Source organism: Prosopis cineraria, unplaced genomic scaffold (assembly GCF_029017545.1).
Source record: "Prosopis cineraria cultivar Desert tree isolate PC_DT_omini unplaced genomic scaffold, ASM2901754v1 PC10, whole genome shotgun sequence".
Lineage (NCBI taxonomy): Eukaryota > Viridiplantae > Streptophyta > Magnoliopsida > Fabales > Fabaceae > Prosopis > Prosopis cineraria.
The window spans coordinates 6956078-6974978 of record NW_026555341.1 but is presented as its reverse complement, the minus strand read 5'-3'; the positions used below and the strand labels follow the sequence as shown (position 1 = coordinate 6974978).

At 35.5% G+C, this 18901-nt stretch overlaps 2 protein-coding genes and 2 non-coding genes across 11 annotated transcripts; all 4 read left to right on the top strand.

The window, feature by feature from the left end:
- The first annotated feature begins 1562 nt into the window (after nt 1–1562).
- LOC129323165 (kinesin-like protein KIN-14J) lies at nt 1563–8871 on the top strand. 6 transcript variants are annotated; one of them, XM_054969754.1, is made up of 20 exons: nt 1563–1728; nt 1869–1937; nt 2533–2675; nt 2770–2885; nt 3059–3142; nt 3278–3355; nt 3462–3554; nt 4319–4348; nt 4877–5227; nt 5311–5392; nt 5482–5577; nt 5692–5871; nt 5972–6078; nt 6168–6347; nt 6523–6686; nt 6780–7033; nt 7124–7287; nt 7565–8100; nt 8322–8431; nt 8584–8871. In XM_054969754.1, the coding sequence occupies exons 3-20, from the start codon at nt 2582–2584 to the stop codon at nt 8637–8639; spliced, it is 2775 nt and encodes a 924-aa protein (XP_054825729.1). In that variant the 5' UTR covers nt 1563–1728; nt 1869–1937; nt 2533–2581; the 3' UTR covers nt 8640–8871. The 6 variants fall into 6 exon arrangements, with proteins under 6 accessions (XP_054825729.1, XP_054825725.1, XP_054825728.1 ...); XM_054969750.1 differs by having other exon boundaries at nt 1810–1937; XM_054969753.1 differs by having other exon boundaries at nt 1714–1728; nt 1819–1937.
- A 1545-nt stretch (nt 8872–10416) lies between these two features.
- Nucleotides 10417–10490, top strand: TRNAV-CAC (transfer RNA valine (anticodon CAC)). The gene has a single exon. It is a non-coding gene; the product is annotated as a tRNA-Val (tRNA).
- On the top strand, nt 10466–17708 carry LOC129322303 (uncharacterized). 3 transcript variants are annotated; one of them, XM_054968555.1, is made up of 11 exons: nt 10468–10738; nt 11322–11427; nt 12011–12507; nt 12589–13309; nt 13450–13568; nt 13821–13945; nt 14283–14382; nt 14750–14824; nt 16165–16248; nt 16659–16744; nt 16895–17708. In XM_054968555.1, exons 3-11 carry the CDS (start codon nt 12076–12078, stop codon nt 16989–16991), a joined length of 1839 nt encoding a protein of 612 aa, XP_054824530.1. In that variant the 5' UTR covers nt 10468–10738; nt 11322–11427; nt 12011–12075; the 3' UTR covers nt 16992–17708. The 3 variants fall into 3 exon arrangements, with proteins under 3 accessions (XP_054824532.1, XP_054824530.1, XP_054824529.1); XM_054968554.1 differs by having other exon boundaries at nt 10470–10738; nt 12011–13309; XM_054968557.1 differs by lacking the exon at nt 16659–16744 and having other exon boundaries at nt 10466–10738; nt 12011–13309.
- Nucleotides 17709–18609: 901 nt separating this feature from the next.
- TRNAD-GUC (transfer RNA aspartic acid (anticodon GUC)) lies at nt 18610–18681 on the top strand. Its single transcript has one exon. It is a non-coding gene; the product is annotated as a tRNA-Asp (tRNA).
- The last annotated feature ends 220 nt before the right edge of the window (nt 18682–18901 follow it).

Here is an 18901-nt window from a genome sequence, read left to right as displayed (position 1 = left end):
AATCCAACCCTTCAAATTTACTTATGATATATATAATTTTAGTGGCTTAAACCTGCCCCCTCGTGTCAATTACTGCTCCCTCCAATATCTTTATGTGAAATAATCGATATTTTTTTTAAAAATTCGAGTATAAAAAATAAATACCTATTATCTTATGCATTTATCGAAAATATTCTTTCTTTCTTTATTCCTCATGTTAATTTAGTTGACACTTCACTCGGCATCCGAATCTGGATCTGAAAACCGCTGGTTGAATGGAATAAACTTCATTGCTCATCAAAGTGACGAGCATCATGTGAGAATTGAATCGTTCAGGTAATTTAATCTAAATAGTTTAAATTTAAAATAATTAAATTTTTATATTTATTAAAATAAAAATTATAAAAAAGTTGTTTATTACCATCCAGACAATTTGGATTTAATTTGAATTGTCCAATTTTAATATTAAATCTTTTTGTAATTTTAAAAATTCATCATCCAATTTACTCGACAATCCAAATTCAAAATTTTAACTTTTATTTTTTTTAAAATACCATCTTTATCTTTATTATTATATTTATTAAAATAAAATTTTATACAAAAATTTAATATTAAATCTAGACTATTCAAAATATATTTTGATAATCATTTTATAAAAAATATATAAATTTTAATTTTAAATTAGGTCATTTAAATTAAATCTGCACTACCTTATGATAAACTATTTATTAAAAAATTATATCTTTGTTTAAAAAGTATAAAATAAAGAATATAAATAAAAATTTTAAAAACTTTAAATCAGATCCGTGCTCATCATGGCGGACCCCTGGCTGAATTGAATCGATCTGGGAAAAAGAAGAAGAAGCAGTACTCTGCCTTTTTCTTTATAAAAAAAAATGTAAAACTTTTATGAAACTGTTTTTTTTTTTTGGTCTAACATAACTTTTATGGAACTGTTAATCATAATGAGGCTTACAATCATAACAACTCATATTTAAATTTACGTGAATGGAAAAAATATTTTTGTGAGTATTAATCTCAATCTCACCTGCCAATGCCTCGTTTAGTCCGGTTGGATGATTTACATACATACATACATACATATATATAAGGGAAATATTCAACACATAGGATACGGGATAGGTAGGACATGACGTCTTACATCAAAAGGATTTGGAAAAGAGCTTGAACATGAAAAATAAAAACCTTGAAAATGAACTAATAACTAATAATCCTTGCAAATGAAAAATAAAAACCTGGCACGCACTTAACGCCAATAGCGTAACGGGACGGGTCTATTTTAGCTTCGCGACCGTCAAAGCGAAGTCAGAGCGCGTCACTTCCAAAAAACTTGGCCGTGACGGTGATGCTAAAGATATTTCCTTTTTTTTTTTAAATTGAATAAAGAGTTTTTTGGGTCATAAAATTAGATAAAGATTAATTAAAATAGTACTTTTTGGTGGGAAGTGCTTGGTGTCAATTTTAGTTTCGCGACAATCAAGGGCTGGGCGGGAATTCCATTCCAAAACTTCGTCAAAATTGCAAATTTTTTTTTTTTGGCCAACTCTCTCGTTTATTATTTTTATTTTCGCTGTTGAAACTCCGAAGTTCGAAATTTCATTTCAAAAATTAGTCCAATTTTCCCAGTTCCCCACGGTGTCTTGTCAAGAAGAGTCGTTTGAAAATAAATCAAGCCTCTTGTCTTACCTTTGTCTCTCTTCCCCTCTGAAATTTTGGTCCGAAGCATTTGTGGGTGTTCCAATTTTTTTTTTTTTTTGGGTCGGCAGGTTTTCTAAATATTAATTAATTAACTTTATTTTTTTAAAAAAGTTTTTGCAGCTTCAAGCTTCAACTGCAATCATCTCTTGTTTCATCTCTCTGGTTTTCAGCATATATCCTGGGCATGGTATTCTACTCCAAGCTCCTCCGGTTCCTTCTACATTTCTGAAGCAACAGAGGTTCGCGTCGACTACTGGGTCTCTCTCTATCTCTCTCACACGCACACGCATGCACGCACTCACAGAAGTGTTTCGTTGTTCGGAGCATTTATTGTATGTGGCAATTAGTAATGCAGCTGGGATTTCGAAGTTATATTTGGCTTGCGAATGGTTAAGAGTGCCCCCCTCTCCCCGCAAATTGTATCGTCGTTGGTTCCTGAGAATGTAGAGGTTAGGAGGTAATGAATAAAATTGAATCACAATCACCTAATTTCTCGGAGGTATGGTGCCATCAACCAGATTTTTTTAATCTCTTTATACTCAATAAGCTTGGTTCCCCTCTGCGCCCTGGAGAAGGTAAGAACTGTTCAGTGACTTGAGTTGTTAATTTTCCAGTACTTATAATGATCTTTTTTTGTTTATTGTTTTTGGGGGGAACTGGTTCATATGATAGTCTTTTTGACATTTGCTAAATTTATATTTCTGTGACATTCCTGGTTTAATTTATTGGGCAAATTGTTGTTCGGTATCTTTGATTAAACTACTCTTCAGTAGAAGGTCCTAAATGTTTTCATTTAAATCATGCTTATTAAAATGTTTTCTGCCGGCGGTGCAGGCGTAGTTAATCAAAAGAACGAGGAATCTCTGCGTGTCTAAAACAAACAATGCAGTTGGAACAAGAGGAACAGGGAAAAGGGGAAATTAACAACTTAGGTCAAGATGTTAAACAAATCGAAGCTTTAGGAGGCATGTTTGAAGGTAACCAGATTACTGGCCTCTGCGTCTTTACCAATTTCATATTTACTTGTGCTATTTGTTACACCGCTCCTCTATTTTCTTTATATTGATGTAGGTGCTCCCGTGCATCACAATGGAAATAAGTCTGATGAACTGTTCCATTCGAAGCAAGAATCACATGTGGATCTTTTTCCTACTAAAATTATGGAATTGCCTTCAACCAGCTTGGAAGTAAGCCAATGAAGGGTTACATGATTTTTGCGACTGTCTCTCTTTCCCTCTCTTGTGTTTTGTGCTGACCATAAAATCATTTTTACATTATATGTCATGGATATATTTTCTTGTGTATTCAATATTTGACTCGTATGATTGATCCCGTTACACAATTGAAATCTTTTCTGCAGAGTACCCCAACTCAACTGCTTTTCAACGTGGGAAACAGGATTCTGAATGACATATTTGTTAGAATAAATGGAGATGTACCTCATGTAAGAGGATGGCATAGCTTAATTGTTAAATAGTTCATAATGCTGCATCCTTTCTTATTTTACCAGAATTAAATTCTGTTGCGTCACTGAGCTGAAGTTCTATAGTGCTTACAACTGATTTGTTTTTAATCTCAGCGTGCAGCATGCCTGTTGAGAAATATTCTTCAAGTGATTGAGTGGCGCTTTTCAAATCAAGCAGAGAGCCTGAAAACCGTAAAATAAAAACTTTCTTTGATATATATATATATATATATGTATTTTATCTGTAGAAGATTTATCTCATTTGTTACAAATTATTTACATTATTGCTTACTTGCAGCAAAACAATCTTTTCAAGGCTCGTGAAGGGAAATACCAATCAAGAATAAATGCACTTGAAACCCTTGTGGCAGGGACAACTGAGGAGAACGAGGTATCTTCTATTTTAATGGATATGAATGTATGCTAATGAAAAATAGGAGAGATATTATTGTAATTTAGGAATTGGAGATAAACATAAAATTAGAAATTATTTAACTGGTTTAATTTGGAGTTTAATTATCTTCTTGTTCGGCTGATTTGACAGTAGGATATTTCAAGTTCTTTACGTCCTCCACCCTGTTATTCCTCCTACACCTTTATTTCTCTGACATCTCTGTCATTCTCCTTCCTTCTTGCCCCCTGCTGTTCTTTGCTATTAGTTCTGCCTCATATGTTATACTGCATATTTTATTATTGGGCAAAACTACCTTCCTTTCCTGAAGAGACTTCTAACTTATGCAGCCTTTCCCTATATTATTTGGAAACCAAAATATTTTAACGGAGAGTTTCGGTTTTTAACATATAAATGAAACTTTGATTCCAATGTCATTTCCTATACTTATCTGTATAAAACCATAGGTTTGATTTCTTTCAAATTTAAAAGGTGATCCTTCTATATTGATTCAATACGTATTTAACACTATGTTAGTTAAGTAATAAATACAAGGGTATTTTGGTTAAAACATGTGCAACGGTAATTTATTTTTTGCCGCAACATACAGGGGAAGTCACTGCGGGGCATCTTCTGATTTTAGGGAGGGCAACATAATAACTTTTCAAAACAGGGGAGAGTTGGATAATTTCAGTATCTTTCAGGGAAAAGCAAATTAATTTACTATTATCATTCTTTATAAAGGTTGGCTCTACTCTCTGCAGGTTGTCACCAGTTGGTTGCAGAAATTGAAGGTGCAAAACTATCTGTAGCTTTATTTTTATTTGGATGATTCAACTGGGAACAAACTATCGGGATAAATTCATGCTTTTGTTTAACTTTATTTGATATCACTTATTTGTGCTCTCTCTTAGTAAATTTTTACACAATTATGAGGCAAGTTTATAATATGGTGGAGCAACTTGTTACAAATATTGATAGAAGTATGGGCTTTAATTAATTAACAACTTAAATTCTCTGATACAGTGCTTAGCACAAGGAAACAATTCAATAGTTGAAACTGATAAGCATACTGCCTATATTGTGTCATCTAATGCAGCAAAAGGACTTAAGTATCCGGACTTCATTGTTCATGAACTATTTCTATATTGTTAACTTTGCTGTTACTATATCATGTAGCGATGCAATTTCAGAAAAACTTCTTCAAGCAATTATTGTGAAAAGCTGAAGAATGAATTTTTCACATTACAAACTTTATTTGAATCTGTTGAAGAAAAATGATGTGGTGTCTTTTTGGCTTCTTACATAATTTGTATCTTCAGATTGCTCTGCAGCATGAGAAAACTGAACTGGAGAGGAAGAAACTTGAAGAGCAGGATTTTGCTCAATTTAAAAGAGACAAAGTCCGCCATGAAATTGAGATTTCTGCACTGAAGCAAGAGCTGGAAACGACTAGAAGGGCACATGAAGAGCAGTGCTCGCTGTTAGAATTGCATCTTAATGAATCTAAAGCTCATTATGAGAAGAGAATAGAAGAACTTGAGGGTCATCTTGCAAATGCAAGGACACAAGTGAAGGAACTGAAGACCTTTTTGAAATCCAAATCTTTGAAATGGAAGGACAAGGAGCATACCTTTGAGAGTTTCCTAAATGACCAATTTGGAGCTTTCCAAGTTTGCCTCATTTATTCTACTTGCATTTATAGTTTGTTAATTTCTTTCTTATTGTATAGCATTTAATATTTCATGTTGTGCAGGAATTGCGAGCTGCAATGGAATCTGTAAAAAGGGAATTACTAAAATCAAAGAGAAGCTACTCCGATGAACTCAAATACTTAGGCAGGATGCAATATTTTAAGCTTTTCCTGGTTTATCACTTATCATTTATTTACTGGTGGATTAACAAGACACGTGTATACCTTCTTTAGGAATGAAGCTCAAAGGTCTTGCTGAAGCTGCTGAAAATTATCATGAAGTTCTTGCGGAAAATAGAAAATTGTATAATGAAGTTCAAGATATGAAAGGTGTATGGCTAGGTTTACCTTTCAAATTTTGTGTTGAGGTCTAATGTATTTTGTGGTGCATTTCTAGATTGTTAACTGACTGCCCCTCCCCCCTCCCAAACTTCATTTTTTTAGGAAGTATTAGAGTATATTGTCGAATCAGACCATTTCTTCCAGGGCAAAGCCAAAACCAGACAACTATTGAGTTTGTTGGGGATAATGGTGAATTAATTGTTAGCAATCCTCTCAAGCAAGGGAGCGAAAGTTGTAAGCTTTTTAAGTTTAACAAGGTTTTTGGTACATCAGCAACTCAAGGTAGGCAGTTCATTCTACATTCTTTCCATTACTTGGTTGTCTTTTGAGTTTGGTTGTTGTGGACTATTGGAAATGATATATCAATATTCAATGGTTGTAGAGGAAATATACATTGACATCCAACCACTTATTCGTTCTGTTCTGGATGGTTACAATGTTTGTATATTTGCATATGGTCAAACTGGTTCAGGAAAGACATACACAATGGTATGGCTTTGTGCGTTTTAATTTCTATTGCAAGTTGTTATGGTTAAACGTGTACTCATTTACTTGTATTCTTGATATTGATTTTTCAGAGTGGACCTAGCTTATCATCAAAATCGAATTGGGGAGTCAACTACCGAGCACTTCATGATCTTTTCCAAATCTCCCAAAGTAGGAGAGGCTCCATCATTTATGAAGTCGGTGTTCAAATGGTTGAAATTTACAATGAAGTAGTTCGGGATTTGTTATCAAGCAACGGTCCTCAAAAGAGATATCCTTTTCCTTTTGACCACTAATTTTTAAATAACACTAAGTTTCTCTCTTATTTGGACCTAGAGATATGCATGCTAATGCGCGATGCACAGATTTCAGGCACAATTTTTTCCACTTGTTTATTTTCTTGTTGAAGGAAAAACTACAAGTATGGTTTATCTTGACTTGCATACAATAGGGATTTGGAATACTGCTCAACCAAATGGGTTGGCAGTCCCCGATGCAAGTATGCATTCTGTGAATTCAATGAAAGATGTCTTGGAGTTGATGAATATTGGGCAGCTGAATCGAGCAACTAGTGTCACAGCTTTAAATGAAAGAAGTAGTAGATCCCATAGGTTGTGTCCTCACTCCTCAAATTTTCTCCAGTGCCTTATTAATGCGATAGATATTGTGGAAATTTCATTTACTTGGGTGTGATCATGTGATAGTGTTCTCACTGTTCATGTCCGTGGCACGGATTTGGGAACCAACACTATATTGCGTAGCTGCTTGCATCTCGTAGATCTTGCGGGAAGTGAACGAGTAGACCGTTCTGAAGCAACAGGAGACCGGTTAAAGGAGGCACAACATATAAACAAATCCCTATCAGCCCTTGGAGATGTGATCTTTGCTTTGGCTCAAAAGAGTCAGCATGTGCCATACAGAAATAGTAAATTAACACAACTTCTTCAAAGTTCATTAGGTAACATTCTTTAATTTTAAAAATTTTCCATTAACGGTCTTTTCCAAGCAAAGTCGTACTAAATTGTGCTTTTTTCCTTCTATTTTCTAGGTGGCCAAGCGAAAACCCTTATGTTTGTGCAGCTTAATCCTGATATTGCTTCATATTCTGAAACAATAAGCACCTTGAAGTTTGCAAAGAGGGTTTCTGGTGTTGAGTTAGGTGCTGCACGTAGCAACAAAGAGGGGAAGGAGGTCAGACAACTCATGGAGCAGGTTTCTTAAATTCTTTGTTTAACAGAGATTTTATTTGATGAAAAATACCCTTGATATAGTGGTAAAACAAATATATTATCACTTGGCCTCTTATCTTTCCTCCAACGGAGAAGGAAACAAAGGTGACAGTTTCATCAGAATCAGATACGTTTCTTTTAGTTCCACTTTTGTGGCAGCGGAACTATTTGTGACAATTGATTATGAAATGAAAATAACTGTACGAAGTCGATACTTAATCATTTATCAATAGCCATTGAAGTAAACATTTTCCTTGCAGTTAACATGTTTGAAGGATGCGGTTGTGAGAAAGGATGAAGAGATTGAGCGGTTGAGAATGCTCAAGGCAAGTCTCGAAAACTCAAATCAGGGTATGATCTCATCGAGGCATGAATCATCAATTCATAGGAGACAACCCATAAGGACTCCCCGACATAGCCAAAAACATTCAGGAATTGGTGAAAATGCTGCTGCTGACATGGGCAACTACTCAGAGTATGATGAGAAGCATTCAGAACTAGGCTTTAATTATTCAATGGACGGACTAATCAAAAACCCAGGTTCCCTACGGTTAAAATTAACCAGAGAAAATAAAGATAAGGATTTCAATGAGGTGGACGAGCTGTTAGGAATTGGAGATGAAAATTTTGAAGAGAGATTAAGTGACATATCAGATGGTGATCTCTCAATGGGAACAGAAACTGATCGATCAATCAACAGTATTATGGAATCCACTCTTTTCCCTGAAGCGAGGTCAGCTGAACTTACACCAACTAGAAGTATAACCGAGAACATTCCAGCTGAGAACACAGAGAAGTCAGCACTCACTCATCCCTTTTTTTAATTTATTTTTTAAAGAAGTTATGGATCATGGAAAAATTAGAATTGTCACCGGCACTGTTGGCGTTTTCAATTTAAATACTATATGGACTTGACATATAGTATTTAAATTGGAATTGTCACCAGCATTAGACTTGTCATCTAACCATCTATATTAAATTGGACTTTGACATCACTTTGTTTTTCATTGGATGCAGATTTACCATTCCATCGTCCATAAAAATTTCCAGAGCCTCACAAGTCCCACGAGTGCAGATAAAATCATCGAGGTTGTCACTAAGTAGAAGCTCCTCAAAGGTTATCTCAAGTATGTTCATCCAATTATCTTTTGTCCAAGCTTTCCTAATTTATACTCTGTCAAATGTTCCAGAACGCAACTCTCTGAATACCTATTATAAACTGATAATTGAGCCAAGCTCCTTCCTCTCCCATGTTTCTTATTTCTTGTCCTGCATGTAGGTGTAAGGAAAACCGCAGCTGGTAGCTCTTCCTCATTGAAGCCGCCTAAACGATAGCAACAGCCGGGATTTTGCCTGAACGTTGTAGAATGACTATAGGGGTAGGAACTAATCCTTGTTATGATTCTGTGCTCCAGTTGTAGCTTATCGCCCGTTCAATCTGTGATATTGGATGAGGCGGTTTAAAACTTTAGCTTGTATCTAAGCATACTAGGGTTTGGCCTGCGAACTTCAGCTAGTTACTAACTTGTTTGTCATCATATCAAGGCGCCATGCGATCTTTATTCAATCTGTTGTATTTCCTCGTTAATTTCTCGCAAGTTCAGTTTTTAAGTTTTGGATGTAGTAATAGGTAGTTTTATAGGTACCAAAACACTGGATAAATGCAAAACCAAGAAATGAAAGGTGCAAATCATGGGCTAAAATATTATAACCTACTAGGCTACCGTCGAGCGTTTAATCAACTAATAAGGAATTGCTCTAATTTAAATATTGGTGTCGAGTTTGAGCCCTATAAATACATACTCAAGGGTCTAACAATACTTAATCAAGATATCAAGATTAGTCTGAATTCTTGTCAAGTCCCCTGATGTGGGCAGGCTTACCATGCCTGATGCACAAAACAGTCGAAGAAAGATCGCATCCCTCATTATTATTATTATTTTCTTTTTTGCATGCTCTTTTGATCACAGAAGCTTGCTTCTTGTGACCTTTGTGTAAGAATATACGTGTATAATAAAATTTATTTATCATCTAATAAGATAAGGTTTGTTATTGTTATATATACATATACATACACACGTATTTCAGGTTAAATGGCAATGTTGCTTGTTTGTACTCAAGATTTTCAATGGACAATTTTTTTTTTTTGGGATAAAAAGGAGGGCTACGCCGAGAATTTAAAGTAATTACATATTAAGGGAATAATTTCTCAAACAATCAGTAGAAACAAGGTTCCTTACAAAGTTAGGAGCAACCTTAAAAGCAGAGGAGTAGGAAATCCCTTTACTAATGTATCTGCATATACATACACCCCGGACACGTTACAAAACACCAAAAGCAAAGCAAGAACGAGAAAGGCTCACAGTCAATAGCAGCACACTGTCATAACCTATATTCAAATATAAGAGAATTTACAAGGTTGTGAAATTTTTGGAGACCTCCAGAATAACGGAGAGAATTCCAGAGCTTTCAACAAGGGTTCAATATATTCTAGAATGTTCTAAAAGCATCTAGAACAATCTAGAATTATCTAGAAAAATCTAGAAAGATCTAGAAGTTTCTAGAAGGTTTTAGAAACTTATGGAGGAATATGGAGATATCTATAATATTCTAGAATGTTCTAAAATATTCCACACGTATCTTAAGGGATAGTCTTTAAATTTTTTTTTATAAATATCTAGATATTTATTGTAGATATTTTTATAGAATATTCTAGAGATAAAATGTACACCGTAGGATCGAATTAATCCCAACCGTCCATTAAGAAGGTGGAAATTTTCTAAAGAAAGGGAAAGGCCTATAAATACCCCTCACCTTTCATTTGTAAACACAAGCAACTTAAACAAAATAATAGAGCTTTCAAGTTCATTCACTCAAACTCTTTACTCTTTACTTGTGTATCTAGCTTTCTTAATCTTTTTGCCTACTTGTGGGTTTCGATTGACTTAATAAAAATTAAGAGGGAGATCAAGTTAAAGCCAGCATGGTTCAAAGAAAGGAAGTTTCAAGACGGTGACAACACGGCAACATTTAGGGTCCACATGCAGTTTGTGGGCATGTAATTTATAACTGATAAATTAAAAATACAATTGATCGGTTCCCATGGCGCGCCGTCTGGGTGGTGTAGTTGGTTATCACGCTAGTCTCACACACTAGAGGTCCCCGGTTCGAACCCGGGCTCAGACAGCTATATTTTGCAGCCTTTGTTTTTGGTCGCAGACCTTTCCCGATTACCACCAGGGAAAAGAACGGCAGAGCGCTGTATAAATTGTTTTCTTTTTCCCTCGTTTATTTTTTGTTTTCTGGGTTGGAATAACTCCTCCCTCTGTAAGTTAAATCCTCTCAATCTCGGACTGAAAAGTTCACTGGGAAAAAATGGATTTCAGAACCCAAGAGGTGCTCTTTATGACTTCTCAACTATCGTTCACAACCAGGTTTCACTTTGCTACATTATTTATTGTTGCTCTGTATGCTCGCATTAAGCTCCTGTTGTCATCTCCTTTATCCTTGTCTATGTAGTTCATGGGTAACTAGAGTGCCTTAAAAAATTGCTTCCGTTTGGGAGCTTGTGTGGCTCTAGTTGCATTTCCCTCTGAAGTATAAAATAATGGACATGAGATACCGTCCATTTCTTTTGCAGATTGTTGCCATTTTACTCACCGTATCCATTTTCTTGATTGGTAGCAATTTGGTCCATTTTTTTATATCCTACAGGCTGTAGAAGACTCTTGCTGGTTGGAAGACTGGGATTTAGTAAAAAATCATAGCTTGATAGTCGTAATCAGTAGGACATGTTAGATTCGGACTTTGAAGAATTGAAATTTAGGGGTTGCTGTTCTATTTTTTCTTCTCGCACTGAAAATGGAAGATGAAATCTGTCATATTTGGCCATGTTGCACAGCCTCCACACTTTTGGATGAAGTGGGTTTCAATGGTTTGCCATCTAAGGGTGCCTGTATTGAGTCAGTAGATAAACAAGTTGATTTGGACCACTTGTGGCTCTTCTCTTTGCTGCAGGGAGCCTCATTCACATAACGTGATCTGTTCCCATTGTGTAGGGAAATTTGATATGGTCTCCATTTCCGTAAATTCCTTGATGACACTGATCTGAAGAATTTGACAGGTAGATACGGCTGTATGCTGAATTTTATCTATTTTTTTTATTTTGAAATTTATAAATCATGCTTGACGATGTCCATAATTAATGAGTGATAAAGGTAAGGATCAGGTGGCTGTAGTTTCAGTCTTTCAGACTTACTCTTGGTTGATTGATATTATGGGGGGAACCAAAATGCTCTTCAGTCCTCTTACCAATCTAATTAACCATGAGCTATTGGGTAACTCTTTCTATATGTAGTACCATACAAAACTATGATAGCCCCATATCACTTGAGTCTTGATGTAATTTACTGCACTCTTTTTCTGTTTTCTGCTCCTTCACATTAAATTTAACATAGAGAATTTAATTTTTGCATAGTAATGATGCATTGTCTGATGTGACCTTTTTGTGGACCTAAATCTTGCTTCTCAATTGAATTACATTGCCCCCGTCTTGTAGCCAAACATGATTGATTTGGATTTTTCTTTCGTCATTGGATGCCACTGGTCTTAGTGATTTCTTCATTTTAGTTGAATAATGAATATTTCTATCGTTTTAAGTGGTTAGTTAGTTTGCAATTCATGATGCAATCTGTTGCATGTGGCAGTTGCCTTTTCTATCAAGATCTTGTCAGGCTCTTTGCGTCGAGGAGATAACAAAAGATTTGAGAATATGTCTGGACACAATAATTCACATGAAAGTGATCGGCATTCAATCAAATATAATAGAAATCAAAAGAGGCTTCCATCCAATAAAGCTGATCTTTCTCATGTGAATTATAAACCCTCTCTATCTAATGCTGAAGCTAAGCAATGCCACAAAAATCCTGATCTTAAGTCCCCAGAGATACTGAGCATGGCTCAGTTTATCTCTGCCATAGGTCATATATGGGATTCTGCAAGTCAATCACTTTCATGTGTCGACTCTAAGGAAATTGTGAATCAAGATGATATATGTTTCCATAAAGGAAAAGTTCTGATTAACTATGGCGAGAAAAAAAATGAAAGGGCATATGGTTCAAATGATACTAGTTACAGTGCTGTTACTATGGGGGATGCTAGGCTTGTTTCATCCTCTATGCCAGCAAACATGGATTTGCCTAAGGTAATGCAGAAAATAGTTGCACTAGAATCTTATAATGGGGATCAAGATTATGTTCATTCTTTATTTAAGAAAATTTTGCAGAGCTCTACAGACATTTCAAATGAGCGTTGGAAAGCAAAGGACATTGAGAGTGAGGAATTCTCATTTAAATTGGGAAATATATATTGGTGTATGAGTGGGAATGCATATAAAGGGCTAAAGCATCCTGTTGAGCTTGCTGAGTCTGAGAACATGAAAATTGCTGCTCCTGTGGCTGGGGGCTGCACTTCAATAGATGCAAGCACCCCTGCGTTTGCTAATGAGAGTGATCAGTGCAATCCTGACATGACCATATGTGATGATCTATCATCATCTAGTGATGGAATGCTGGATGGGCAAAAATTTACATCTCTGTCTGCAGACTACTTTCTTGGGGCCGTTCATGATGCTACAGCAGATGTGGTTGTTAGTCAGACTCTATTTCCTAGAATCTGTTCTGATTATCATATTGACTCATTAGCTACATGTGACAGTGCATCTGTGGGATGCAAACTTGTGATTGATGACAAAGAATTGTTAAAAGCCAAACAGATACACCTCTCCGATACCATAACTGACAATGAATCAAAAGTTGAGGTCTCAGCAAAAGAGATACCTTATCATTCCCTCGCCAAGCAAGAACATGCTTTTTCTGGGGCTTTGGCTGGTGTATGTGTCAGCCTTTGTTTACATCCTGTTGACACAATTAAGACAGTCATTCAGTCATGTGGCACCGAAAAGAAGTCCATTTTTCACACTGGCAAATCAATTGTTTCTGATAGAGGTGAGTTGTTTCAAAAGAAATAATGTGCTTGCTTGAATTCTCTGTAGCTTGTTTTCCTTGCATCATTTAGAACACTTACTCTGTTAAATTAAGGTCTTCATTAGGTTGCCTGTTCTTAGAGTGACGTAGACTGATTTCAGGTTTGCCTGGACTTTATCGTGGAATTACTTCAAGCATTGCATGCTCAGCTCCAACTTCTGCACTGTATACTTTCACCTATGAATCAGTTAAAGCAGCTTTGCTTCCTTATCTCCCAAAGGTGGCTTCTCTGTTTGTATCTCAAGTATAATAAGTGGTGTCACTTACAAGTTGGTTCTTCTTGCTGACTTGTGTATGTGTTGGTCTATTCTCTAACTTCTTGTATCTGGATGGGGTACAATCGAGGGGAGAAAAGCCTGAAAGTTAAACATGGCTGTCAACATATTATTGATAGTTATCTACGCTGAGCATGATTCTTACAGTAATACCAATGCTTTAAATGTTAATGAGATTCAACCATATTTGTGGGCAGGAATATTATTCTTTTGCCCATTGTGTGGCAGGTGGTTGTGCAAGCATTGCCACCTCTTCTATTTTTACTCCAAGTGAACGAATAAAGCAGCAGATGCAGGTTGGATCTCATTATCGCAACTGCTGGTATGCTGAGTTCCTAGTATCATCTGTACTAATTGTACCGTTTAAGACTGCTTGCAACAATGTGATGTTTATGATGTGTTTCTTAGTAACTCTATTTAATTAATGGAATTAGATGTTTGCCTTTGCTGAACATATTGTTAATTTTAGCATCCCTTACTGTTTGTAACTTGGATGCCTGAAATCTGGACATTATACTAAGTGATTCTGATCAGTGCTCTGTGATAGCAGACTTTCACTTTTGCAGTTGAATATTTCCCTCATGGGTCATGGCCCATGTAGATCCAGGTGATTGTTCTAATTTTCCACTACTATGCATCACATGAATTCACGATTTCAGGTTTGCAATGGCTGAAATTATCAGTAAGGGTGGTTTTTATTCATTATATGCTGGTTGGGGAGCTGTACTTTGCCGAAATGTTCCCCATTCAGTTGTCAAGGTTTGTAAATGCTTCAAAACTCAGTTCAGGGTCCATCTGCAACGTTCCAATGGCTGATATGATATAACAATAGGTTTCTTGTACATCCAAAGGTGGAAGAATTAATTTGTAAGAGTGATAGGCATAAAAAGGGAAAGGAAATGAAGATGGGAATGGAAAATAACCCTAATGCCCTAAATATCCTTGTGCTAAGATTACTTCTTTATTTCTGACTCCTGTCAATTTGCAACTCATAACATGAACACACCTTCAGCCTCTTATGATAGTTAATAGTTTAATCTCAAAATTGAAATTGTTCTTCTATGACTGCTGATCGCCGTTCTCCAGTAACTAACTTTTTGGGGATATCATCTGAGACCGTTTGCAGTTTTATGTATATGAAAGGTTGAAGCAAGTGATGTCATCTTTACCATTGAGTGCTAGGCCTAACACCTTTCAGACGGTAAGTTTGTCTAGATTCCTTGCTCTCTCTGCAGTTTTATTTTTAAAATTATAATTTATATGATATTGCCCCACAACCAACTCCTTTTGGCAGTTTTTGTTTCTATAAAGTACAAAGATAAGTTTGTCTTCGTTATTTCATTACTTGCCCCCTGTTTGATGGACCCAAAGCCACCACCCCCCAAAGAAAAAGGAAAGAAAAGAAAGAGGAAAAAAACTGTACTTTAAGTGGCAAACAAATGTGATTCTAGCTTTGTCCTGAACTTGCAAAGTTGCAAAGAATTATTTTTAAAATTGGATAAAGGTGCAAATTTGGCCATATACTATTTTTCGAGGAACATCTAGTAGCCTAAATTATCAGATGGTGCAAAATAAATCATAAACTTTTAAAAATAGGGCATTCAGTAGCCTGCCATTAATTTCAGTTGACAAACATTATGTGGGGCCCACAATAACACATGGCACAACACGTCAGCATAGTAAATGTAAAAATTTAGTTACAAACTATTTTTTGAGGAGCACTGGGTAGCCTTTACTATAAAAAAATGAACCATCCAACACTTTTCCTTTAATTTTGACTAAACACTGTTTATTCTCATACTTATGAGGCTCACGGAGCATTAATTTCCTCAATTTTCTTGCCTTTGTTCTCAATCTCATCTCGAAAAGAGGAGATTTAATGAGTTCTTATCTGAAGACATTCATAAAGACGACGCTAACAAAGTGGAAGAAATAATTTGTGTCTGAATAAAGCTAGATTCAAGCTTTTCTCATGCATAGTAAAATCAAGCTTCCACTTTATTGGCATCGTCCTTGTGAATGTCTTCAGATAAGAACTATTTGAACCTCTTCTTCTTGAGCTGATACTGAGAATGATAGTAAGAAGATTGAAGAAATTAAATGCTTTGTAAGCCTCATAAATATGAAAATAAATGGTATTTGATCAAAATTGAGGGAAAAGGGTTGGATGTTCTTTTTTTTTTTAATAATAGAGGCTACTCAGTGCTCCTTCAAAAATAATTTGTGGCTAAATTTGCTTCTTTACCATGCTGACGTGCCGTGCCCAGGTTGTGCCATGTGTCATTATGGGCTCCACATAACATCAGTCAGGTAAAGTTAACGGCTGGCTATTGGATGCTATGTTTTTGAAAGTTTGTGATTTATTTTGCATCATCTGATAGTTTAGGTTATCAGATGCTCCTCAAAATATATGGCTCATTTACTGATTGGTTCATTTCTGAGATAAGATAGATTAAATGAAGCACATGTAGTTAACAAACCTTAGTTAACTATAATCAGGAGTTTTAGTTTGTTGAAATGATGATTCTCCAACCTATACAGTTACTCTGTGGAGGATTAGCTGGATCTGCTGCTGCTTTTGTCACCACCCCTTTTGATGTGATCAAGACAAGATTACAGACACAGGTTTGTTAAAACGAAAAAGTCCATTGTATGAATTCTTGTTACTGCTTAATGAATATGCAGTAAGCAATATATGGCCAATAAAGCCTTTGATTGATAGATCTGGTGCGGCCATCAATCTAGGGTGAAAGTTACAACACTGTCATCTGTTCGGGAAGCTATAATGGAACATAAGAAAGCTAATTATGAATATCTGTTATTGAGGTTGCAGAATTACACATGCATTCAATGCCTAGTTTTCTACTTCTACATATGTTTTTTAGATATTAGTTCTACATATTGATGAGGTGAAAATGGAGGTACCTAGGCTCCGCTCTATATTAATCTTCCTTTGTACGCGTTTTACAGCCTTGTTATTCTAAAAACGAATATGTTATTGATCCCTTTCTGCATCTGACACGAGTATACTGCAGATTCCTGGATCTGTAAATCAGTATCATAGTGTGTTTCATGCCCTTTGCAAAATAGGAAAGAACGAAGGTGTGAGGGGCCTGTACAGGTATCATCTGCTGAGTCTAACATCTGATAGGGGGAAAAAAAAGGAATCAATGCCATATACTGTCATAGGAGCTATATTCAAGTTCGAATTAGATGATGACTTAATATGCTTCTGAACAAGGGATTGACTTTTTTTTTTGGTTGCCTGAAGGGGACTGACTCCAAGGTTAATTATATACATGTCTCAAGGATCGCTGTTCTTTGCTTCGTATGAATTTTTCAAGAGGCTATTTTCTTTAGAAGAATAGCTTCCCTCTGCTTTGGAAAACAAGCATGGAGATGACAGAAGATACAATGTTAACAGTTCCTCAAGCGTCATGCATCAGCAGGAAATTCTTGACAAGTATAGAGGGTTTGTGTTGGAAGCATGCCGGATCCACTCTTTCAGCCCTCAGGATCAGCAAGGTGGTTCATAAGCTGTATGTTATTGGTCCTGAAGTGGCTCGTGAATGTACAGGCAGCTCTATTCTAGAGGATGACGACTTATTTAGATTTAGCTAAAGAGGAAAATAATCTTGCATTAAAAGCGTGCATGGAAAATTAATCACTGATGTGCATTGCTTCTTCATTGCAGCATACTTCGTATGCCTGCTTCTTGATATCCTACTACTCTGAATCTTGGGATGAGTCGGCTTAAACTCTGAATCTTATTGCGAGGAAACACTCGAGAAGCCATCCACTGATCAGCATTATTGATGAAATGGGAGATTTACTAATGCATGATTGGTTTGTTACTTATAAGCATATGATTAGAGAGGCTAACATGTGTACTGACAAGCTAGCTCATTAGGTTCATGAGATGGTTGCTTAATTTATATTGATTTTGCTGACATGGTTAATAAGCCTCATGCTCATGTCTTGTAAATTGTAATATTTGACTTCTTCACAAATTAATGCCATGGTGTCTTTCTATTAAAAAAAATAAAAATAAAAAAGGAAATAGTTTTTGCTTGGAATGCTTCAAACTAATTGAATTATAACCTCTTATTTTAAAGACAGGCTCCAAGAGACTGAACTGAGTAGAACGTCATTGTTGCAAGGGAAGCTTCGCTTGGTTTAACGGAATGGCCTTTCTAGTTTCTATTCAGGAGGATGATGATACCGGTTCAGCTTCGTTGATTTGAAAAACATATAAGATGGAAATTCTTATTTTAAAATTTCATAAAAAATTATAAATTTTAACGAAACTTTGATGGTTGAAAATAGTAAATATTTATATAAGATAATAATAAGTAAAAAGAACTCAGGTTGCTCTAGGTGAAATTCTATTTTTCTTAGGATTGAGATATACTTTCTCTATTTTAAATTATAGGACACTTTTAAAAAAAATTTATTTCAAAATATCATATACTTTGAGTAGATTAAAATTTTATTAAATATGTTAATTTTAATATTACTTTCTCTTTTTTATAATTAATTTTTATCCATATTCTTTTTAATATATTAAATAATGAGCATTTTTGACTGTTTATATTTTTATTTTAAAATAATAAAATTATTAAATATATTTAATGATGTATGTAAGATTTTATTTAAAAATATTTTATAATTTAAGATGGAGAAAGTATTTAATATATTTTGTATCGATGTAAACCAAATTTTGATCAAGAAGTTAACGTGATAATTTCATTTTCATTTTTCACTGATTAATTAAGTGCTGAAAAGTGGAAAAACAGCCTTGGATTCTTGAGAACAAATAAAAGTGGCACCCCGTCAGAAATCCCGCCAACCATACTGCATCGTTGACCATATTCTGAGACGGACCAATGCGGCATTTATCGATTTTGGAACGTGTATTATTGGGTGTGAGATTCTTGCACATATAATGATTAGTTAATTATTCGTGAATGATCTCATTACCAACCGGTCGTTGTAGTATAGTGGTGAGTATTCCCGCCTGTCACGCGGGCGACCCGGGTTCGATCCCCGGCAACGGCGTTATCCAATTTTTTTAATGAACGAGCTACATGATTCATTCATCCCTTCTTTGCGCTTTCACGTAACCAGAAGCAGAGCCCATTAGAAGACCCTGCTTAGCATCTCTGGATTCAATATCTCTTGCATTTTTCTTATAGACTATTTGAGTAATTCGAAATTTTTTCAAGATATATCGGACCAAAAAAAAAAAAATTCAATACATTACATGTATTTCTCGATT